At 36.3% G+C, this 24,809-nt stretch overlaps 3 protein-coding genes across 7 annotated transcripts in view; 1 reads left to right on the top strand and 2 right to left on the bottom strand.

Annotated features, from left to right (window-relative positions):
• The window catches only part of efcc1 (EF-hand and coiled-coil domain containing 1), a 28,532-nt gene extending 26,766 nt beyond the window's left edge, over positions 1-1,766 (bottom strand). For both annotated transcript variants that reach the window (XM_067388067.1, XM_067388068.1), the window contains exon 1: positions 1,001-1,766. In XM_067388067.1, coding sequence (XP_067244168.1) covers positions 1,001-1,693 — 693 coding nt within the window. In that variant the 5' untranslated portion in view covers positions 1,694-1,766. The remainder of the gene's footprint in view (positions 1-1,000) is intronic.
• The window catches only part of cfap92 (cilia and flagella associated protein 92 (putative)), a 35,245-nt gene extending 21,392 nt beyond the window's left edge, over positions 1-13,853 (top strand). The window contains exons 1-16 of one of the 4 annotated variants that reach the window (XM_067388062.1): positions 3,329-3,613; positions 3,786-4,023; positions 4,158-4,360; positions 5,151-5,370; positions 5,766-5,903; positions 8,059-8,217; positions 9,219-9,403; positions 9,493-10,337; positions 10,445-10,639; positions 10,926-11,196; positions 11,289-11,453; positions 11,552-11,656; positions 12,108-12,255; positions 12,815-13,008; positions 13,240-13,403; positions 13,648-13,853. In XM_067388062.1, the coding sequence (XP_067244163.1) occupies positions 3,792-4,023; positions 4,158-4,360; positions 5,151-5,370; positions 5,766-5,903; positions 8,059-8,217; positions 9,219-9,403; positions 9,493-10,337; positions 10,445-10,639; positions 10,926-11,196; positions 11,289-11,453; positions 11,552-11,656; positions 12,108-12,255; positions 12,815-13,008; positions 13,240-13,403; positions 13,648-13,840 (3,417 nt within the window). In that variant the 5' untranslated portion in view covers positions 3,329-3,613; positions 3,786-3,791 and the 3' untranslated portion in view covers positions 13,841-13,853. Of the gene's footprint in view, positions 1-3,317; positions 3,614-3,785; positions 4,024-4,157; positions 4,361-5,150; positions 5,371-5,738; positions 5,904-8,058; positions 8,218-9,218; positions 9,404-9,492; positions 10,338-10,444; positions 10,640-10,925; positions 11,197-11,288; positions 11,454-11,551; positions 12,256-12,814; positions 13,009-13,239; positions 13,404-13,647 lie in introns of those variants that run through there. The other 3 variants (XM_067388063.1, XM_067388066.1, XM_067388065.1) reach the window with 3 other exon arrangements.
• A 6-nt stretch (positions 13,854-13,859) lies between these two features.
• On the bottom strand, positions 13,860-24,640 carry acad9 (acyl-CoA dehydrogenase family, member 9). The gene is made up of 18 exons (XM_067388070.1): positions 24,391-24,640; positions 24,117-24,210; positions 22,505-22,606; positions 22,311-22,417; positions 22,108-22,208; positions 21,940-22,018; positions 21,674-21,848; positions 19,877-19,950; positions 19,714-19,789; positions 19,558-19,628; positions 19,328-19,447; positions 19,096-19,224; positions 17,524-17,603; positions 17,295-17,421; positions 16,921-16,998; positions 15,130-15,258; positions 14,422-14,494; positions 13,860-14,177 (listed from the first exon to the last, which is right to left on the bottom strand). Exons 1-18 carry the CDS (start codon positions 24,568-24,570, stop codon positions 14,077-14,079), a joined length of 1,896 nt encoding a protein of 631 aa, XP_067244171.1. The 5' UTR covers positions 24,571-24,640; the 3' UTR covers positions 13,860-14,076.
• Between the last annotated feature and the right edge of the window lie 169 nt (positions 24,641-24,809).

The raw sequence follows: 24,809 nt of genomic DNA, 5'->3' as shown, positions 1-24,809 counted from the left end.
TACTTTTTGTGCGCCAAAAAAACAAAATAACGACTTTTCAACAATATAGTGATATTGAGTTGCCGATTTCAAAACACTGGCTTCTGAGTCACTGATTCGATTCGTAAAGCTCAGAAGCTTCATGAAGCAGTGTTTTGAAATCGGCCATTGCTAGATATTGTTGAAAAGTCGTTATTTTTTTTTTGGTGCACAAAAAGTATTCTTGTCGCTTAATAATATTAAGGTAGAACCACTGAACTCACATGAACTGTTTTAAATATGTCTTTAGTAACTTTATGGATCTTGAGAGAGGAAGTGTCATTGCTTTGAATGCAGGTCTTACTGAGCCATCGGATTTAATCAAAATATCTTAATTTGTGTTCTGAAGATGAACGAAGGTCTTACGGGTGTAGAACGACATGAGGGTGAGTTATAAATGACATTATTTTCATTTTTGGGTGAACTTACTCTTTAAACTCTGTAAGTAAGTGGATCTCGAGTTGCACACCCTTGGTATGGGCCATTGCCACTTATAGCCAGCATAAGTTACAGAGTAGTTTAAATTATACCCAATACTCAACACACATTGTTGATAAAAAAATACTATTTTCATGAATATATATTTATATGTAAATTTCTGTTTGTCAGCATTAGCTTGTAGTTTAACCTTTTGGTTACTAAAAGGTTGTTATAAAACGCTACAGTAACCAAACAAGTAGCTAATTTCCTGTCGCGAATATCCATTTGCGAATAAAAACCTGATAGTAACAACAGCAACATTACTTTATTCCAACTTTATTATTAGGCTAGCTAGAGATTAGCTGTAGGCTATGTTAAAATATTTTGAAATGGCTTTAATACACGGCCACCAAAAGATTACTAGGGTTTGCGAATAAGAAGAAACAGAAGAACCTCAAAAATACCTACATAAATCGGATAAAGTTCTTTTAAGTAGACTTTATGCAGAAAATATTGTTGCTTGGTTTATATATTTGTATGAATTTTACCACAATTACGTTACCTGTAAGGCTAGTGATCGAGCATCACTGCTTTGAAGAGCCGCGCGCATGTCCTCCACCAATTCCCTGAGACTCGCATTTTCCTCCTCAAGTTTGGCTATCCTGTCCTCGGCCTCTTCAAGGGCCACAATTTCCTCGTAACACTCCCTGGTGCAGGATCCCAGCTGCCTACAACCTGATGTGTGTCTATCCTCAGTGGGAGAAGAAGGCTCTCCACTTTCTCGCTTATTACTGGTACCCAACGACAGCAGCTTCTCACGCCGCCTCAGAGGGCTCCGGAGTCTGATCTGCGTCTCTATATGCTCGCTCTCCTTGCCAACCAACAACCTCCCATTCTCATAATGACACCCAGCTTTCGTACTGAAATAACCGCAGAGTTTTGCGTGAAACTGCCTGAAGCTGAACTCTTTGGGTAGATTATCCAATATCCCCGCGCATTCCTCTAGATCACACTCTTTATTGAGTCCTAAAATCTCGCAAAGAATGTTAAAATCCTCGGCTGGTATTTTTCCATCTCCCTGACAGTCTAGGTGATGAAATATCTCTTGGAGGTATTGATCCAGCCCGGTTGCGAGGACTATAATTTCGTTTTCCACTCCACGGTCTAGTCCGTAATGATACGCCAGAGTGCTCACTATCCATTGTGTCCTGCGCGCGGGTCGGCTGTATGGATCGCATGCGTCCGACTTTTCCATCCTTTTTCCCCTCACAAGAATTCCATTTATAGAGCCTAAATGGATTAATGGATTCAACAGATCCTCTAAGCATACAAACAGCATACCAAGTTCATGTCATCTGAACACCAGACCGCCCCACTCTTGTAGTAGAAACTCTCGAGCTGTGCGCGTGGGGGCGTTGCTGTGAAGGGAGCACTGCCCACAAAATCTTAACTGCAGAGGGGAAAAAACTTTTGAAAAGTGAACAATATAGAGGCGTTTCGAGAGTCATTGTAGTATACAAGATATGTCATACATATTTAGGCCTACATTAAATCAACCAATGTATCCTCCTGGGACCTAGAAATAAAGTTTTTGAATTTAATATTTTGTTTCACATCATTACATTATTTAGAGCATAAGAAAATTATAACATTTTTGAAAAACTATATTTTATGCTATGTCCTCTGTAGTGGACACCTGGACTAAGTTGTTTAAAAAATAAAATGACAATAAATTACATGTATAGGCAAAAACAATGGAATTTTTTTTTTTTTTTTTGTTCACCAATCAATTTTTAGGTTTTAGGATTTTTTTAACTAAATTTTGTTTAAAGATGATTCTCAACTATGTTATGAAAGATAAACTGGAATGAATCTATATACTATTTTACTTTATGCAATATGAGGGTAAAATGGCCATACATAGATTTTCCCATTCAATACAATGCATCTATACACTGTATCTAATTTGCATATTAATGTGTTCTTGGAGCAACATGTAATGGAAAAAAGAAGTGTAATAACAGGAGTAAAAATTGGCAACATTTTCATAATAATATCTAATAATTAATAGGAATATTGATATATAATTTATTTCGCTTCACTTGTTGTGTCTCCCAAAATGCCTGATAATCATGATTTAAGTCCTGTTGTCCTCTACAGAGGTCATCATGTATGAAATCAATGCCCTGTTTTGTAACAGAAGGTCATATTTTTTGTAGAAACCCCATAACATTTTCCCGAGATTTTGATTTATAACAAACAATTTTAAAAACAATCCAATTTAAATGATAATTACAAAATATCATATTTCCATAAGAGTGCCAAATTTGATCACAAAATTAATGTCAGTCATTTTTAAAGACCAAGGAGAAGTTGTTGTCATCATGGGGAAACTTCCAAACATTTGTTATCTCTGCAAAGCCCTGAATGTGCTCTTTACAGGACATATATGCTGTCAGAGAATTTCACTAAAATATAAAGTCCACTACAGAGGACACAAGTCTATTCCTGGGTCCCATGGGGATATAGTGTTAATTAAAACTTACATGAACAAGCCTAAAATCTATGTTGCATCTTAAAATAGGCCTATCTACTGAAACATACAGGTTGTAAAATATGATGTACGAAAGTTAATCAAAACTGAAGTTTTCATCAAAAATAGCATATATGCCTACATAAAATTAAATAACGCAATAACTAAAGAACAAAAATATAACAAATATCCTGATGTGGGCTTACATTATATATTCATACAGTATTTTTTGTTTTAAAAATACTGTAAAAATATGCCCTTATAATAGGCCTACACAGAGTTTTATTTTTCCTTAAGTTTTCATTGGCTGCAAGGGAATTGTTTTAAACGTAGGCTATAGCAGAAATAATCTTTTCCTTTCAACCCTCGAGTAAGTAAAAGCTTTGAAGTGCCGGTGGAGTCGAATGTCGATTGGTCACTGTGTAACTGCTGTTGACTGTAGTTACTGTTCCATGAGCCGCTTGTCATTTCCTATTTACCGGCGCGCGCGCTTCATTATGTTCACGCGACTCTGGTTGTCAAGGCGACGCAAAGCATTCCATATAACAAAAGCCACGTTTCAAAGTTCTCTAATGCTTACGCGCTCAATTAAAACATAAAAGTAGCGGTGAGGGGAATGCTGGAAAACCGCTGTCAGTTAAGGTAAGTTTTGTTGAACTTAAAATAATAGTGCTTATTAAACAAAAATTAATGAGTACAATAAGATACAGATGATTTTATCATCGTTTTCTTTTTGTACTGTGGTATTGCCACCTGAAACCATAACTGTACATTAGGCCTATAATATATTCTAATCCAAAACCAACATTTCTAGATCACAATGGAGTGCACAGACTCACCTGACATGAAGAGAAGTGAAGAAGACCACTTTCTCAAAGATTTGTCTTTAAAATCCCAACTACTCTGTGGACCTGATGCTGACAGAAGTGAAGATCCATATATGGAGATGCCAGAATCCAGTTCTGTGGATGAACAAACCATAACAACATCCTCAACAGACTCCAGCTACATTGTCACCTGTACAGTCAGCATTGCATTAGCTATCTTTAAAGGTGGTGGTATTGTTTTAATGCATTGTTTCAGACTTGATAGTTGATGTGCATTTTGATGACAAAATCATTTTTCTTATGAAATAAATTGACATTGTCATGCCTAATTGAATTCTGTATTGTCTTAAATCAAGCAGAACCAGAGGAGAATTTTACAAATTCCATGAAAAGCAAAAAAGGGCCAAAGCAAGACCCATCCAGTGAGGTAGTGGAGGCCCCCAGAGCTGAGGGCTATTATTACATTGAGTACAACTTGCTGCCTGATGAGCCTGAACCAACCAGAGCGGATCTAGTGATGTTTGGTGCGGCGGTTAAACTCTACATGGCGAATGAGACTAAGGTAAACTATTGGAATTAATTAGGGGTTAATATTAAGCAGGAGCTTGTGAACACTCAATTATTTATATGTAGAATAATTCTAACTACTACTTTGATCTGATAACCATTGTTGTTGTTGTTGTTGTTGTCAATCTATGCTAATACATTATGCATAAGATTTTGTATCACTGACCCAAAGAAAGCTGGGCTAGAGTTTCAGTTAATTGCCTTCTTGGACTTCTATTGTGCACCTCGCTGTTTAGGGCGAACACTTTTTGTCTACCACTTAGAAAGAATTTGAGAATCTTTGCATGTGTGATTTAATTGTTTATCATAATTTTTTTCAGTGACATTAATTGTGTTATACATACAGTACACTAACATTCAAAAGTTTGAGGTTGGTAAAATTTATGTTTTCGAGTTATGCTCTCCAAAGGACAATTTGTTTGATCAAAAACTACAGTAAAAATATGAAATATTATTATAATTTTAACTGTTTAATATATTTAAAATGTATGCTGTGAAGCTGAAATCCTTCAGAAATCATTCTAATATGCTGAAGAAACATTTCATTATCAATGATGAAAACGGTGCTGCTGCTAAATATTTTTTCTGCATTCATTGATGAATAGAAAGTTGAAAAGAACAGCATTTATTTGAAATATTTTGCAACTACAAATTGCAATTTACAATTTGCTGAATAAAGCTATAAAATTCTCTGACCCCAAACTTTGAATGGCAGTGCAATTCTATTTTTGTCTTCTTATAATAGAATAAATCTTCAGATAATCATGAAATCGTGTTCTGACAAGGTGCTGAAACCTTGGCGGGAAGGAAAGCAGGTGTGGGTGAGTTGGTCTCAGACTCTGGAAGTCAATGTGACCAGAGAGCTCCTAATTAAAATGGCCTCCCATAAGGTCACAGTTAGAGTATGGGACAGCAAAGACAAGATATCCTTCAAAGCCAGGAATGACAGACCTAAAGGCTTCAGACTACCACAGGAGAGGTCTGGAGAGGATCCGGATCAAATGGGTACGATCTACCAGAGTTTTATTGAGTGTGCTTTCCTTTAGTCTGAACACCTCTATTATACAGCAACATTTATTCTTAGACACTGCAGAGCATAATGACTTTAGGAAGTGAAATGTGTTTATTATAGTGAAATAAATAAAAGAATATTTGGCTTACCCATTTACTTCAGGAGGGGGCCACAGTGTGTTTTAACTGATTTAAAGACGGTAATTTACATCACAGTAGGCAGAACCATGACTATGAATCTCATGTGTGAAATTCACGACAGGTGCTACCCCTGACTAGTTACATCCTCATATATTATACTAATGTATCAAAGCACAATAAAACACGCATTTTTAGTGATTATTCTTGGAAAAAATCTTCAGCTGCAACATCACTAAATGTCTTCAAAGGTGGCATCAGGAAGATGGTTTATGAGATGAGAGCTATCTATGAGAAGGAGAACAGGAAAACAAGGAAATTTATGAAACACAGCAAAGATCCAGGATCAGCTGACTATAGGAAGCGTTTGGAGCTTCGCTGTGACACAGGTATGATATATACTAATGTTTATACTGTATGCAAATAAAAGACTATGTTCATGATTATGTTTTTCAACAATATGCATAAGTTTGATTGTGTATGTTGTCATATTAATTCCAAAGTAACATTTTATGGAAAATGTTTTTTAATGTTTTTTAGAAGAAATCTCTTATTCTCACCAAGGCTGCATTTAATTGATCACAAATACAGTAAACCCAGTAATATTGTGAAATATTATTGCAATTTAAAATAACTGTTTTCTACGGAAGAGGATTAGGGCTAAGCAATAATAAAAAAATAAAACCATCTCGAGATTAAAGTTGTTAAATTTCGAGAAAAAACTCGTTAAATTTAGAGAAAAAAGTCGAAATAAATGTTGAGAATAAACTCATTAAATTGAGAGAAAAAACTCGTTAAATTTCAAGAACAAAGTCGAGATAAAATGTTGAGAATAAACTCGTTAAATTTCAAGAAAAAAGTCGAGATAAAAATGTTAGAGAATGAAGTCATTAAATTACGAGAAAAAAGTTGTTAAATTACGAGATCAAATTTGTTAAATTATGAGAATAAAGTCATTAAATTACGAGGAAAAATTATGAGAACAAATTCATAATTTAACGACTTTATTCTCAACATTTTATCTTGACTTTTTCCTTGAAATTTAACGACATTTTTCTCATAATTTAACAAATTTGTTCTCATAATTGAATGACTTTTTTGTCGTAATTTAATGACTTTATTCTCAACATTTTATCTCGACTTTTTTCTCGAAATTTAACGATTTTTTTTCTCGTAATTTAACAAGTTTATTCTCAACATTTTATCTCGACTTTTTTCTCGAAATTTAACAATTTTTTTTCCGTAAATTAATGAGTTTATTTTCAACATTTTATCTCGACTTTTTTCTCGAAATTTAACTACTTTAATCTCGAGATGTTTTTTTTTATTTTTATTATTGCTTGGCCCTAATCCTCTTCCGTAAGGGGTTTTCTATTTGAATATACTTTAAAATGTAGTTTATCCCTGTGATGGCAAAGCTGAATTTTCAGCAGCCATTGCTTCATTTCTTATTATAATTGTTGAAAACAATTGTGCTGTATTATATTTTTGTGCAAACCATAATACATTCTTTTAGGATTCTTTGATGAATAGAAAGTTCAAAAGAACAATATTAATTTTAAATATTAGTCTTTTGTGACATTATAAAAGACTTTACTGTCATTTTTGATCAGTTTAAAGGACTAGTTCACTTTAAAATGAAAATTACTCTTTACTCACCCTCGAGCTATCCTAGGTGTATATGACTTTCTTCTTTCTGATGAACACAATCTGAGTTATATTAATAAATATCCTGATGTGTCCAAGCTTTATAATGGCAGCGAACGGGGCCAAAGAGTTTGAAGCTCAAGAAAGTGCCTCCATCCATCAAAAACATTCTCCAAATCACATCAATTACGCTTTTTCCTAAGTTGACTACGGAAGGGTTAGGACGTAGTGTAAGCATTTTGAACTGCGAGAGGCGTTACACTTTCTTCCTAAGTTGAATATGAATATGTAACTTGTTAAATATGGATATTTTTCTAACACAAATGCATCACATCACTTCAGAAGGCCTGTATTACCACCCGGAGCCGTGTGAAGTACGCTTATGATAGAAGCACTTTCTTGAGCTTCATACTCGTTGGCCCCATTCACTGCCATAATGCATCAGGATATTTATCTCCGATTGTGTTTCAGAAAAGAAGAAAGTCATATACACCTAAGATGGCTTAAGGGCGAGTAAAGCTTGAGGTAATTTTCATTTTTAAAGTGATTGCATCCTCACTGAAGTATTAATTTCTTTCAAAAAAACTTACTGACCATAAACATTTATAACGGTAGTGTAAATCTACCATTTTAAGGATTGATGATTTAATACTTATTAATTGTGATCACTTATTAAATAGTTTTATGCATCTATATACACACACTCGAAAAATGCTGGGTTGTTTCAGCCCATGTTTGGGACGAATGGACAAACCTAACCATTGGGTTTAAAAATGTCAAACTAATGGTTGGTTTTGTCCATACTTGACCCAAACATGGGATTAAACAACACAGCATTTTTTAGAGAACACAAATTCCCTTTTTTATCATTGTCACATACTTCTCACTTTCTTTTAGTTCCTATTAAGAGTGGCTTAACAAAAGAAAAGATCCAAACAGCACCCACTAAGAAGACACTCTTCCAGAAACCCACCCAGGAGATTGCAGAACTCATGGAAGTCAAACAGGAAAAGGAGGCCGCCTCACTGGAACTTAGTTTCACTCCTCTTCTTGCAGGTAGTTTCTTCCCAGCAACCTTATAAGTGTCTATAAAGTTCATGTATGTTTGTTGAACAAGTAAAGATGTTCTTGTATAGCATTACCATTAGACACAGAGTAAGATACTTGCATTAAAGTCCTTATGGTAGTTTTAACATCAAGTAGGCAAAAGCAGTTGTATTCTCCCCCTCATATGGCTCTCATACACAGGTTTCCTGTAAGTGAATGTAATGTTTATACAATACATCATGAACATGACTTTAGCGAGGCAGCCAGCCATTTAGGGGCTGTTTCCCTTATGCCGGTGCGCTGTGGGGTGGATCTGTGTAAGGGGGCTTCCCTGCAGGGTCCTTGCTACTTAGCCTCTAATTGGCTGTGGAATGGCACCAGCCAAAGCCGACCGACTGCTTCTTTAGCTTTTGATGTGTCTCATCCAGACCCCCAGCAGGAGCTCCTGATGAAAGCCTTCGCTTGGGAAATATTTTAGCCTTGTTCCCATAAAGCCGAGCCAGACAAATCACATATAGCTCCTTTCATTGTAGGGTTGGATTTTTACAGGATGGAGGCTATCATCCAATCCTGTTATTATTATCCATTAAAGACAGAATTCTCATATGCACTTTATTAGAATTACAGCTATGTAGAATGATATGGGAGTGAAGGACATTCCCATAGTTAGACTATGACATTTACACTACAGATCGAAAGTTTAAGGTCTGTAAAGACTTCTTGAGGGAAATCAATACTTTTATTCAGCAAGGAAGGATGCATTGACCAAAACTGGCATTAAATACACTTATAATGTTACAAAAGAGTTCAAATTTTATTCTATTATAAATAAATCCTGCTCTTTTGAACTTCCTATGAATCAAAGATTTTTAACTGTATTTTTAATCAAATGAATGCAGCCTTGTTAGGCATAAGAGACTTCTTCCAAAATGTACTGACCCCAAACCGTTGAATGGTATATTTTTCAAACATTAGCTACCTGGCTAGCATTTTCTATATCTTCATCTTAGGGAGAATGAAGCTCATCGACTGCCTGGGATTCTGTTCCGGAGAGGTGAAAGAAGGATTCTGGAATATCACTCTGGATCAGCCGCTTATATCAGAGCAGCTAAAGGCTGAACTCAATCCACTAGTCATCACAGTTTTATCTGCTTCTTCTCTGCCATCGTCTCCCATTCCTTTCCATGTACTTAAGGTATGCTATTTCAGAAATGATTAGTTGCATTATTCAACAATTAATATATTACATTAAACACAGGAATAATCATATTAATTGTTCAACAGGAGAAATGTCTTCCCGTCTATTGCCAGTACAAGTTCCACAACATGCCTATTTACAGAACCAAAGGCCATGATCACAACGATAATATCTACTTCAAGGATGTGAATGTGATTTTTACCGGTCCAAGCCCTGGAAAGCTGTTGGAGTTTCTTAGAGGTCCACCTATGGAGATCGAAGTCCATGATCGGGATAGAAAAAATGAAAAACACTCCAGCACACCCGCTGTATTTGGAACCGACCCCAATGACACCAATCTAGCAAATGTAGATCTATGGACTATTCATAATTCCTTAAAGGCAGATATTGAACATCATGATCCATATGGAATTGCAAAACTAGATCTTTCAGATCTTCTCAGAGGATGCCGATATTTGAATCTGACATTACCCATCAGGTGTTCTGCTTCTGAGATAAATGAACAGAGAAGTTCTTTTGAAATTCCCTCAGATATTACAATGCCAGTTGGTCATTATCTTGAAGCTGACGCCCAACTAAAAGTCCATGTGCAGATAGCTTACCCCCTCCATCCTGAAGATGGCAGTATTGAAGGAGATTGTCCTTTTGGTCGCATCATTTATGTCTTTAAGTATACAAATACTCACATCTTAGCTAAACTGACATCTGAAATTCTAAAAATTAATGCAGATGCCTTCCAGCTAAATCATTATCCAGAGAAAACTATTCAAAGGGTCCTATCAGGTCATAAAATAAGTGCTAGAGAAAGAGAGAACAAAAGGCTGAATGTTCTCACTGGATTTCATATGATGGATAAGGCTCTACACCTTTTTGTTCTAGAAGGATTGAAGGATCAAGCAGTCAAAAGACTGTGGACTACAGTGCATATAAAGTAAGAAAGTCATCATTTAAAATGCTCCCACATGTGCACAACATTTACCAATATGCAGCACAGCAAAAATTCCTGAAGATCATACAGACCGATCTGATCTTTTCCAGGTTGGATGGAGATGAGGAGGAACAGGTGACCGTGCTGTATAACTCAGAATTGAGTTTCTCAGAGCGACTATATGACATGCTTGATGTGGGTCTGAGTCCGATTTGCCTTCTGAAGCCACTTGATACCATTATGATGGAGCCTCTTGTGTTTATCAGGAATTCGGTTCCTCCTGCCTGTCTTGAAGCCATGAAACGGTATAATTGCAATTACACCCAAATATCTTCTTTGCCTTACAGGTTCCAGCATAGTCCTTTTTTCTTGCTTTTTTTTTCTCAGTAAGCTATGCAAGAAAGAAAGAACAGTGATTGGTTTAGTAGCGTATTATGGTTTGACTACAATTTCAACATGGTAACAAGTACTTGGATGCAATATACTTCACAAAAAAGAATTTGGTGTGGTATTTGCTAAACCTAGAGGAACAAATGTGAAAAACAAAGATACCTTTCAAGAAAGTTTAAATGTTTGCAACTAACCTTTTAGTATAAGCCACATCCGTCAAGCCAAGAAGCTTCAAGAAGCAGTGCGCTTCAACCTGTTCCCGTCAGCCGACATGGTTCTCAGTTTAAGGAAGGAGTTTGGATCAGATCTCGGGATAGGAGAGCTATGGATGGCAACAGAGTCCCAGGAATCTCAGGATATACCTGATCACTGTAACATTAGAAAGAGAACTCGCACACCTCTAGACAATTTCAACGCAGAGTATTTCCAATGGAAACAGAATGAGGGGAATAATGTGAAAGACTTCCTTCAGGTAATGAATTACTGATATGTTTAACAAAAAAATGTTTACCATCTTATATAAAGGGGAGAAAACTAAAAAAGAAAATGCATTTTTTATTTCAGGCAAATATCGAAGATGTCCATAGGGCAAGTAGCGACTTACGAAAGTCAAAGCCTAATGTGCTTTTGCATAATGTAACTGACGGTCAGACCATGCATTACCACAATGTTCAAACAATGAACTCTCCAACTCAGGGTGGAGAACTACTCTACAGAGAACTATCAAAGGTTGGCATCAATTTCCATGAAATATATAAAACAACCTCTAAGGCTTTATTTAGCAATGCTAAACTGTAAGTGAAATAAGTTCTTTTTCCTCTTTCTAGGACTCCACTTGCATTCGCTTCTCTTACCCAGGTTTTAGGAGCAGTATTGAATCTAACCAGCACCCAAAGCGCCCAGACGATGCTCGAATAGAGGAGCTGAGAACGGTGCTGTCGGGGTCATGCCATACCACCGTTACCCCCATCTGTGTCATGTTTCTCTCTCAGTGCAATGTCAACTTTATGGGCATTCCTGAGAGCTTAAGCAAGAAGATAGAGTTTTACTGATGTTTACCTACCTTGCCCACCTCTTTACAGATCCCCAGAGCTTAAAACAGTATTTAGTTGCAAGTACAGTGACAGGGCTAACGCTGATTGACTCATGGGACACAAAGTGTTATCTAGAAGCATGTGGTTGGCTGAAATTGATTTATCTGCCTTTCAGAGTCTTTAACTTATTGTTCCCTGCTGAACATGAGCATAGCACTCAAAAATGTGAACCTTACAGATGACAGATTGATGTTATCATTAGCAGTTTCTCCCATTTAAGCAACTAAATGTGTTATGTTTGTGTTTACCCCCTCAAAAGCATTAATTTTTTATGCCTATTGATTCACAGTCTTGGAGAGAAAACATTCTCCATGGGAATAAACTGAAGCCAACGCTTTCCAGATCCAGGCTGCCATGGATGTACAGATATCAGGATTTTGAACTTTACTCCAAGCCCTCATTTGGACCAGAGCTCCCCCTGAGCATCCATTTGACTGGTAACTTAATCTTAACATTCTCGTTAAGATTAACAAATCACGCTATTTCACATTTGATCATTCTTATGAAATGTCTAATCACCAAATCAGTAAATACATGGACATGAAATATTGATTTAAGTAGAAATATTTTTTATAATTGTACCTGTATAGTATCTTAAAGCTTCCACTAAAGACAAATAATCAATGAAATCAATTAAAAATAAACCTATATTATAAAACTGACACAAGATCAGTTAAAACCATTGGACATTCGTTCATGAGAAGTCAATGTCATATGGCGACAAACCTTGTAAATTTTTAAATGTTTCGAAACCAAGGTTTGAAACAGACGTAACAAAGCCTTGTTTGCTGAAATCATGTAATTCAAATTTGAAACAAGCTCCAAACCACTGATTCGAAACAAAGATTCGTAAAGATTCAAAAGCACCCATCACTAGCAGAGACTGACCAATCAGAATAGTGTATTCCAGAAAGCTGTGTAATAAACAGTTCTAATCATCAGCATCCCGAATCAATTGATACTAAAGGGACTCATTTTACCTTGCATTTCACTTAGGAGAGACTCTCCATGAGGATGCTCAGTACAACAAGTGGCAGAGGACGATGTTGCTTGGCGAGAGCTCAACAGGAAGCGGAAGACTTCCCGAGTTCATATGTCACATGAAGAGAGCAGGCCTGGATAAGCTACAAGACATACTGAAGGACAAGCCAATGAAATATTCTCTGAAAAGGCCAGGAATGGCTTTAAAAGTAAAATAAACAAATAACCTAAAATGATCTCAATATGATATTACTGCAGTAAATAATAATATGCATGAGTCAAATATCATTTTTAAAATTATGTAAGTTTTATTGTTAGATAAGTTAATATGGATACTGATGTACATATTATCTTGACAAACTCTCAACAAACATATTTCAGTATGCTTTAAAACAGTTTAAGCTTTCTATTCAACATCTAATCCCTGTTTTTCCCCTCAGCCCATTCCCGTTATTTCTGTGGTCCAGCCTTCTGAAACGACTGGCTCAGCAGATAGGGAGGCCAATATTCCATTTGGTCCGGGACCTTTTCAGAACCACAGCCTAAGCTGGGACAAAAACGCAATTCCAAGATCATCATCCCAGTACAGCAAATTCCACTTCCGGTTAGAAATAATCCTTGTGCTTTCATTTGTACCGTTTTAAATGAATATACCACAACTTGGTATATTCAGACCATATGAGAATGGTATATGAGAACCATTCAGACTACTGATATAAACTCACTTCTTGGAAGTGTTTCTGGCACACATAAATGAGAAAAAAAAAAAAAAATGAAACGATCAACAAATTTTAAACCTTAACCTCATAATGAAACTGCTCTGACATTAACGCTTGGATTTTTAACAGAGATTACTGGAGGCAACATTCATTCCTGCACAAGCGAAGTGCTTTACTTTTCACGGATGAAGAGAAAAGCATACACTCCTTCCAGAAACCTGCTGAAGGTCCACAGACGCCTATGAAAAGTGCCCACTTCAAACACAGCAGAAACATTATAGAGATGAGAACCAACAAAGACATCACCTTACATGTACATTAATGGTATTGCTTCGATTTTATATCCTTCAACCAATATTAAGCAGCACTTAGGTGGCACTATGTCATAGAAAACTGATATAAAAAGGACCAAAACATTATAAAGTGAGGCTCAATCATTACTGCATATTGTGAGAAACAAGTATATTTAATTTAATAACCACAGGAGTTACTCTCACTTCTTTCTGGTTAAACTGAGACACATGGTTGTGGGAAGCCTGTCGGACAACGAGAGCTGTGTCAAAAGGTCCTGTCCAGAGGATGTGAGCAGACATACGCTCTCTTGGCTAAGACCTCCTGGGCGATCTTCTTAATGTTGGCATCGCTGTTCTCCGGGGAATCTGGAGAGAACACACAACCCAATCATTCACTAAATCTGAACGCTCTGATCTAATGCGTCGCATTGACTGGAGTTATTAGGCGGATGGTAATTGGAACAGCATGAAGAGCGCATACAAGTGTTAGTGACGGACTTATGGTTTGTAAGGTTGTGGAGGAAATTCTACAACATGTGCAAGCGCTTTGTCTTGCTATGCAATAAAACGAGGAGGGCTGGTATCAATTACAGCTGTGCGTTTTACTCACTTTTTTGAAGCTGAGTCAACAAGAAGTTGTTCTTGAAATGAGCATCCTTGCAGAAAGTGTTGGTGAGCAGCACCTGAAAGCCAGTAGAGATTTAACAAGGTCGTTTACATTAACGATTTTGAAATTAACGTGCAAGCAAATTTCCTTTATAATGACGTTTTTGTTGGTAAAACTCTGTGACCTCAGAATAAATTTAACAAAAGGCGAATCGACAGAAAAAACAACATGGAATTATGAAATTAATGTTTAAAAAGCATATATAACATCCTATAACTTTTTATGAGTTGAATAAAGCCAATACAAGCAATCACAGCTTGACCAGTCATTCAATTGTTTCGGTCAGTTGTTTCTATCATGCAAAATCAAAACCGCTCTGCTGCTATAAATTAAAATTCAGCATATTGAAATGCTTCCCACCACTTCTGAGAAGATTTTTTTTTTTTTTTTCACATTGCAACATCCACAAACAAATAAAATCATCCTTTTAAGTTGAGTACTCTCTCTTTTCAGTTAATGAACCATTTCTTTTTTTCTTTCTTTTTCTGTATCCTTCATTTAAATGCTTTGACTGAGCAATGAACAGAAAAGGGTGATGTTTCGAGACAAGTCTCAATACTGAGAATTGATTTACAGGTCCAGGTTACATGCTCCTTCACTTTGGCTGACCTTGTGACCTCAGTGAGGAAGGTTTAAGAGAGAGCCTGTTACCTCATGGTCATGGTTGCGCAGGCCGATGCTGATGGAGCGACTGGTGCGGGACAGGACGGCTGTCATGGCGTAGAGGTTAATTAATACATCTGCAACTTTCTTCAGCACTAGCTGCTCCTCAACGATTGTCTGAAACAGAACAAGTTACAAATGTTTTTAATGAGTTTTGAAAGAAGTCTCTTATTCTCACCAAGGCTGCATTTGTTTGATTAAAAGTGAAAACAGTAATATTGTGAAATATTATTACAATTTTAAATAACTGTTTTCTGTTTGAATATATTTTTAAATGCCTTTTATTCCTGTGATGTCAAAGATGAATTTTCAGCATCATTACTCCAATCCTCTTCAGAGTCACATGATCCTTCAGAAATCATTCTAATATGCTGATTTGGTGCTCAAGAAACATGTCTGAAAACAGTTGCGCTTAATATTTTTGTGGAAACTGATGAATAGAAAGAACAGCATTTATTTGAAATATTTTTTTTGTGACATTATGTCTCGTGATAAATGTAATGCATCTTTGCTGAATTAAAGTATTAATTTCTTTAAAAATAAGCAAGTAATATTTTACTGATCCCCAAACTTTTAAACGGCACTTTACTAAATTGATCAAGTTTCTCATGATTTTAAAAAAACATTTTTGAGCCAAAAGTTTATGCTTTGTAGATAAATATAAAATCTGTTTATATATACATTTATTCACAAAATTAATAAAAAAAAAAAACAACAAAAAAGGTTTGATTTGTTTAATTTATTTTTAGTCAGTATATTGTTACTATATTGCTGTTGCTTTTATTTGTGTTTTCATAATTTTGATTACAATGAACAATAAAATTTAACAAATAAAAAGAGTAATCCAACCTGTGAGCTGTAGTGTATCAAGTAAAATGTTAATAATACACATGAGAGCACAGATTTGTCTGTATCTAGAATGGATCAGTGTCTGAACAACATATTTCAAGATGTTTCAGTTGATCTAGGTCATTCAAAGTAGGACAAATCAAGGCCGTCCTTACGGTAATACCCATAAAGAGACAAGACGTGCCTGCCTTTCTACAGTTCGTATTTCACACAGCATGTAGGCAAAAACTCTGTGGTGGGGGGATTTATTCCTTTAAACGTTTCCTGCAAATGAGAATGAATGAAGATGAAATGTGGTACGCTCCAACAGAAAAAACAGTGCGCGGAAATCTGAAGCACTTCCAGGCTGCTCTCTTGTGACTGCAGTCTGATTACAATAGCACGGCCACACAGACGTTCATTCAGAAAAGAGAGAGTGAGGCCAGCTGTGTCACACATGAACATTACCTCAGCCCAACAGGAAAGAAGGGACCAGAGACGAGGTCCCAGCAGCGCTAACGGCCCACGCTAATTGCCTTGTGCGTTACGATAGCAACCGAAAGAAATAACACGCCTGTACGTTCAACGAATGGTCATTTTTTTATTTTCTGGCAGCATCTGAGGAATGTGGACAAACTCAGATTAAAAACTGATGGTGGGGAAAATGTGAGATTGATGGGAATGGTGACTTTGTGGCTTGGTTTAGCTATAAATATATCATAGTTTTTATGTAGAAAGAGTTTTGCTTTGGCATAACATCATCTAGATTCTAGAGTCTGATTAAAAATAAATAAATAAAAATTGTGAACACTGAAGTAAAAAAATTTATAAAATTCAGTAAAATTATACAATAAATAATAATAATTTCTTTGATCTAAAATCAAACCAGCTGCAAAAGCTTCAAAATAATGTAATAAATAATAAATGAAATAGTTTCATGCTAAACCTTACCTTTCCATATCGGTACAGTAAGCTTTCCACAGTAGAGCCGAAGAGTGCAGCGTTCTGCTCGAACATTTTGGCGCTCTCCTGTGGGAGAAAGATGACATCATCACTTCACTGAGAACAAGCTGGGTTCAATTACTCGACCACACGCGTTTTAAGGAGAGATCAGAAGAAAGGATTCCGCCTGATGAAATGTCACTGGCAGGAGAACTGGACGAGATCAGATGTGTCAGAGGGTGACAGGACTTTTACTGGACATCCCTGAGCTGCTGTTAATATTACCATGACGTAGTACGTACATTCAATTTATGACCACTGGTGTTACTTTACTATATGTTATTGCTGATTACAGTCATATACAGCACAAGCAGCTTCTGTACCGTCAGACTGGGGTGCACAACACCATCTTTGCCGGTCAGTCCAAAGTCCACCGTTTTCACCACCGAGTCCTTCAATTTCTTTCCCAGAATCTCAAACACCACCCCCACATTTCCCTTCTTCATCTCCCTGTGAGAAGATAATATCACGTGTTAAAAAATGCAGCTTACTCTTAAATATTAATTAATCATGAAAGATGACAAATTATAAATGTATATATTTCTTACATACTTTATTTTTCCTGTTAGTATTTTGCCAGCATACTGCATTCCTGTAAGTGCGATGTACATCCTCAAAATCTCATTAGTGCCCTAAAAACAGAGTGAAAAAGAGAAAAGAAACAGTATTATATAATGCATTTCTCATTTAATTGTTTTTGCACATTCATGCTGGAACCTTGGGTTTGTCAACATGCCCCCTGGTGGTCAAAATCATTTATTTCTAATTTTTATGAACTAAAAATTTTATTATATTATTACACAAATTAAAGCTACCATTTATTTAAAAAAAAAAAAAAACTGTAATAACATGATGCACCAATTATTTAAATCTAATTAATAGCAAATAATTACATTTAATAATAATAATTGATGAGAAAACCAAGCCTCGAGTTAAACTGATCCCTGCTTTAAGGGTTTAATATTAATAGTAAAATAACAAAATAATTGCTTTTAGTCTATTTTTTGGCCACTATTTCATGTACATTTGCATATGCGAGCCCATGTTCAAGGCATTAGACAAGGGCAGAACGTCTGGAGCAGCACAGCTGAATCATCAGACTAGGTAAGCAAGCAAGAACAACAGCGAAAAATGGCAGATGGAGCAATAATAACTGACATGATTCATGATATCATGATATTTTTAGTGATATTTGTAAATTGTCTTTCTAAATGTTTCATTAGCATGTTGCTAATGTACTGTTAAATGTGGTTAAAGTTCCCATCGTTTCTTACTGTATTCACGGAGACAAGAGCCGTCGCTATTTTCATTATTAAACACTTGCAGTCTGTATAATTCATAAACACAACTTCATTCTTTATAAATCTCTCCAACAGTGTAGCATTAGCCGTTAGCCACGGAGCATAGCCTCAAACTCATTCAGAATCAAATGTAAACAATATAACAGTATACAATACTCACATAATCATGCCGTATACATGACGAACACATTGTAAAGATCCATTTTGAGGGTTATATTAGCTGTGTAAACTTTGTTTAGGCACTGTTTAAGGCAAGCGCGAACTCCGTGGACGGAGAGCACAAAATTTAAAGGGGCCGCACAGTATAAATCGGCTTATATTTAATGATGCCCCAAAATAGGCAGTTAAAAAATTTAATAAAAAAAAAAATCTATGGGGTATATTGAGCTGAAACTTCACAGACACATTCAGGAGACACCTTAGACTTATATTACATCTTGTAAAAAAAAAAAACGTTCGATGGCACCTTTAAATAAATGCTGTTCTTTTGAACTTTCTATTCATCAAAGAATCATGAAAAAAAATCCCACAAAAATATGACTGTATTTTTTATCAAATAAATGCAGTCTTGGTGAGCATAAGAGATTTCTTTCAAAAACATTGTACAAAAATGTACAGACCCCAAAGTTCTGAAACATACATTAAAAGCACATAAAGTGAGTTTGCTCATTTGATTTCACAGCACCTGTACTTCACAAGTCTGAGCTTGTCACAAATTCCTATATAAATAGTTTCTCAAGCGCTGAGCTAACAAACACAGCTCTGCTTCCATTTCAGGTCAGTATAACACACATATTACAGCTGTAACCATGTTCTTCTGTACCTCAAATATCTGGAGGATACGGCAGTCCCTGAGGTAGCGCTCATAGGGGTAGTTCTTGGTGAAGCCCAGGCCTCCTAAAACCTGCAGGGCTTCGCTCACGCAGATCCAGCTGCCCTCAGAGCTGAAGACCTGTAAAATCACCACTGAGAGTCATCTGATGATAACAGGAGCAGCTCCAGAGTGTTGCTTTTCATTTATAAGTTTAAGTGATTTTGATTTCAAGTCTCTTTACCTTGACCATAGCGGCCTCTAGAGAGCAGTCTGGGACTCCAGGTCGGTCCATCATTCCAGCAGTGAGATAAGCCATGCTCTCCATCACAAATGCATTTATGGCCATGGTAGCAAACTTATCCTGTGTCCAAGTAAAATAAAAAAAACATATGCTAATAAATAAAGCAAACAAATGTTAATAAAGAAAACAAATGTAACATAATTTAATATGACTAAAAACATCATATGTACCTGAATCATTCCAAACTCAGAAAGGCTCCTGTTGAATTGTTTTCTCGTGCCTGCATATTCTGATGTCAACTCTGGAAACACATGGCATGTAAATTAATTTCAATTGATTTTAACTCAAAGGACATGCTGTGAATTTTCAATGAATCATGTTCTTACCAATCAGCTTCTTGATCACCCCTGCACCTGCACTGCCCATGCTGAAGCGCCCATTATTCAGAATGTTCATAGCGACCTAAAGAAGACGACACATGTCACGCGTCAACGCAACATCATGCTATCAGAGTGTTATAAAATGTGCTGGGCTGTGTGTTTGGATCACCTTAAAACCACCACCGACTTCACCAATAACATTCTCGATTGGCACCTTGGTGTCTTCAAATGAGATCTCACAAGCTGTGGAAAGTACAAATATTCAATGAATGTGCAAAAAAGGGGCTTAAATACCCATTTAACTACATTCGTTGAAAAAGTAAAGTACGGGATTACTCTTAATTTTTTCTGTAATCTAATTACAGTTACTTCTGATGTAATTTCATTAAATACTGTATAAACTATAGAACAATTATATATAAAACTATAGCGGATTTAAGATCAAAATTAAACATCTGTATGTTTTTAATGTAACCGTCTCCCTTTAAATACTTTGGTCAGTTCAAGAATAATTTATGCAATTTTATATTATTTATTTAAAAGAATTAAAAGAGCAGTTTCATGTCTATCATTGTAATGTTCAACTACTCGAGGTTGATATGGAATTTAGAAAGAAATTAGTAATAAATAATTCAATACTTTTTAGTTAAAATAATTACATTGTATTAATAGCTAGTAATTATATCATATACACACACAGTAATATTCAAAAGTTTGGGGTTGACAAGATTTTTAATGTTTTTTTAAAGAAGTCTCTTATACTTCATTTTCACAAATGTATTACTTTTTTAGAGTAACTTACCCAATACTATATGTGTGTGTGTGTGTGTGTGTTATATATATATATATTTTGCAGCCATTTGCTAAAATCATTTAAGTTCATTTTTTTCCCCCATTAATGTACACACAGCACCCCATATTGACAGAAAAACACAGAATTGTTGACATTTTTGCTTCGTCCAGGATATCCCTGTACTTGGCTGCATTCATCTTCCCCTCGATCCTGTCCCTGCAACTGAAAAACACCCCCACAGCATGATGCTGCCACCACCATGCTTCACTGTTGGGACTGTATTGGACAGGTGATGAGCAGTGCCTGGTTTTCTCCACACATACCGCTTAGAATTAAGGCCATCAGACCAGAGAATCTTATTTCTCACCATCTTGGCAAACTCCACTGTGGTTTTCATGTGTCTTCCACTGAGGAGAGGCTTCTGTCGGGCCACTCTGCCATAAAGCCCCGACTGGTGGAGGGCTGCAGTGATGGTTGACTTTCTACAACTTTCTCCCATCTCCCGACTGCATCTCTGGAGCTCAGCCACAGTGATCTTTGGGTTCTTCTTTACCTCTCTCACCAAGGCTCATCTCCCCGATAGCTCAGTTTGGCCGGACGGCCAGCTGTAGGAAGGGTTCTGGTCGTCCCAAATGTCTTCCATTTAAGGATTATGGAGGACACTGTGCTCTTAGGAACCTTAAGTGCAGCAGAAATTTTTTTGTGCCTTGCCACAATTCTGTCTCTGAACTCTTCAGGCAGTTCCTTTGACCTCATGATTCTCATTTGCTCTGACATGCACTGTGAGCTGTAAGGTCTTATATAGACAGGTGTGTGGCTTTCCTAATCAAGTCCAATCAGTATAATCAAACACAGCTGGACTCAAATGAAGGAGTAGAACCATCTCAAGGATGATCAGAAGAAATGGACAGCACCTGAGTTAAATATATGAGTGTCACAGCAAAAGGTCTGAATACTTAAGACCATGTGATATTTCAGTTTTTCTTTTTTAATAAATCTGCAAAAATGTCAACAATTCTGTGTTTAAGTTTGGGGTTGATAAGATTTTGTAATATTTTTGAAAGAAGTCTCTTATGCTGCATTTATTTGAACGCAAAAACAATAAAAACTGTAATACTGTGAAAAATTTTATAACAGAATATAACAGAAAAGTAGTTGAAAGTTCAAACTCACTGTTTGAGCCTCTGATGCCCAGTTTGTCTTCAGGTTTGCCGCTGGTGACACCACCGAATTCCCGCTCTACAATGAAAGCTGTGATCTTATCTTTCTTTTGACCATCTTTGTCAACAACTTCAGTTCTGGCAAACACGGTCATGATGTCTGCCCATCCGCCATTGGAAATCCAAAACTTAAGAGCAAACATCCACATTTAATGGAAATACAGCCAGTGAAGAGATTTTTGACTAAACCAGACAGAATGATTTGATTGAAGCAGTCACCTTTGTGCCATTGAGCAAGAAGTGCTTCCCATCTTCTGTCAGCGTGGCCCGTGTCTGTATAGATGCAGCATCACTGCCGCTAACACACGAGAGTACGTTTCATTTAAAATCATAATCATAGCAGATTTGTAAAAGGATCAGTTCTAAACCTTAGATGAAATACAGTACCTTCCAGGTTCAGTGAGGCAGAAAGCTGCAATATGCTCTCCTGTTGCTAGTTTGGGCAGGTATTTTGCTTTCTGAGCGTCATTTCCAGCAATCAAAATTCCCTGAAATGAAGCAGCCATGTAATGTAACTTGTCTTTAAAATATCAAACAACATAGTAATTAATATAGGACCCACAATGCAACATCAAAATTGGTTCACTCACTTTCAGGCCAATGGCTTGATGTGCTGCAAGCGTGACCGCAATAGACCCATCTAAAGACGTGATCTCTCCTAACCTGGCATACATGGTGTTTGAGAGGCCCAGACCACCTGGAGGAAACAGGCAAACAAGCAGATGAAACTCTCTGACAGTATATTAGAAATTATCCCTCATATGAGGTCAGAGGTCAGCCTCACCATATTCTTCAGGTATCTGGATTCCAAACAGCCCCAGTTCCTTCAGCCCATTCAAAGTCTCAGGAGGAATTACAGCCTCATGGTCGATCTTACTAGAATCAACTAGAGGTGATATTTGCACAAATACAGGAGAAAAGGACATTTCTTAATCATTTGTATAAATCCAGGAAACTGCAAAAGCTGAGATCAGGTATTTTATATATCAATTTTAAAATCTTAAACTTTTTCATTTTCGTTGTACAAATGGAAGATCTCTTTGCTTCCACTGAAGCAAAAAAAAGCACTTTCAAATAAACTTTTCCTGATAATTTTCTCACCCCCATGTCATCCAAGATGTTCATGTCTTTCTTTCTTCAGTCGAAAATAAATTAAGGTTTTTGATGAAAAAATAATCCAGGATTATTCTCCTTATAGTGGACTTCAATGGACTCCAAACGGTTGAAGGTCAGAATTACAGTTTCAGTGCAGCTTCAAAGGGCTTTAAACGATATCAGACAAGGAATAAGGGTCTTATCTAGTGAAACTATCGGTCATTTTTGGAAAAAAATGTAAATGTATACGATTTATAAACACAACTGATCGCCTTGCACGTGCTTCCGCTTTCCGTATTCTTCAAAAAAAACTTACGCCGTATGTCCTACGCCTTTCCTATTCTACTTACGGAATGAATGCGGCGCCAGTTTCGTTTTTTTCTAGAAGTAGAATAGGGAAAGCTTTTTGAAGAATACGGAAAGCGGAAGCACGTGCAAAGTGATTATTTGTGTTTATAAAGCATATACAGTTGTATTTTTGTAGAAAATTACCAATCGTTTTGCTAGATAAGACCTTTATTCCTCGTCTGGTATCGTTTAAAGCCCTTTGAAGCTGCACTGAAACTGTAATTTTGACCTTCAACCGTCTGGAGGCCACTGAAGTCCATTAAAAGGAGTATAATCCTGGAATGTTTTCATCAAAAACCTTGATTTCTTTTCGACTGAAGAAAGAAAGACATGGACATCTTGGATGACATGGGGGTGAGTAAATTATCAGGAAATTTTATTTGAAAATGAACTAATCCTTTAACTATGAATTAACTGAATTGTTATTGGGTAACTTTTGTATTAAAATGAATTAAATAAATAAATATTAAAAGAGATTTAACGGAATGACGAAAAAGAGCAAAAATTCCATGTAGTTAAGAAATCAGTTTAAACTATTTGCAAATTATTACAAAAATATATTCACTCTTATTTGTATCTCTAATATATCTAATAATGCAAAACGTTTCTTGTTAGACTGCTGAGGCAGAACAGCCTAAAAATGTAACTTTTAAAAGTTTTTTTTGTCATCCTAACAACAGAGCTGTGTATAATGCAGTACAAAATCATCAAATATTAGAGGAACAATTTGGTTATTTCTAAAATTTCTAATATCTTGTCCCCCTTAATGTCTCATTGTGGTTACGGCCCTGCTTTGTTATGACAAATGCTGTTTTATATTGGAAAAATTGCACATTTTCACAAGTGGACTCTGTATTTTTGAAATATCAAAGTATGTTAGTATAGTAATCCAACATTCAGCAGGCTCACAATAAATAGACAAAAAACACAATATATGCTTGCTTTGTACCCACCATCTTCACTGAAGAACTTCTCCACAGGCTGAACAAGTTGGTTTATCTCCTCCAGTTCTTCATTGCTGATTTCTGGGTAGGGAAAGACTTCAGCCTGAAAGATGTATGCATATATTTATTTATTACTGTCATTTACAGAATATTTTTTACAGAATAATGATAATAATGAAGAATATTACTAAAATTATTGTCGCCATTATATACATATGGTCATATTTAAATAGATATGTCAGTTATGTGAATCATAGTAATACAACAAATGACATTACATTACCTTGTTTACTTTGCCCAGAAACAGATCTTTAGCATATGCCAAACTCCTCGCACTGGATCTAACGGAGCGTCGCGACTGAAAGTGATGCAGACAATGTCCTGTTTGCGCGACTCGTGCAGCGAACACATTTCTCCCAAGCTTGACCGTATTTGTCAAAAGAGTAAATTTGTTCAGACTCATCTTCAACGTAGATACTCACCCCGATCACCTTACGACTGGCTGAAACACCTTTCACCCATTTTCGTCTCACATTGATGACGACACGAGTCTACTAGGGTGCAGTTCATTTCATGCCCTGCAGATGTCAGTGTTTAGCTGCAATACACATATTGCTATTCATTTTAATGCTGTGTGAAAACATTTATCGTGATTTCTTACTTGTCACTGATTGCTTATTTATTAGTCACAATTGTTGCTCA

Source organism: Chanodichthys erythropterus, chromosome 6 (assembly GCF_024489055.1).
Source record: "Chanodichthys erythropterus isolate Z2021 chromosome 6, ASM2448905v1, whole genome shotgun sequence".
Taxonomy (NCBI): Eukaryota; Metazoa; Chordata; class Actinopteri; order Cypriniformes; family Xenocyprididae; genus Chanodichthys; species Chanodichthys erythropterus.
The sequence above is the reverse complement of the archived record's forward strand: the minus strand, read 5'-3'. Positions and strand labels throughout refer to the sequence as shown.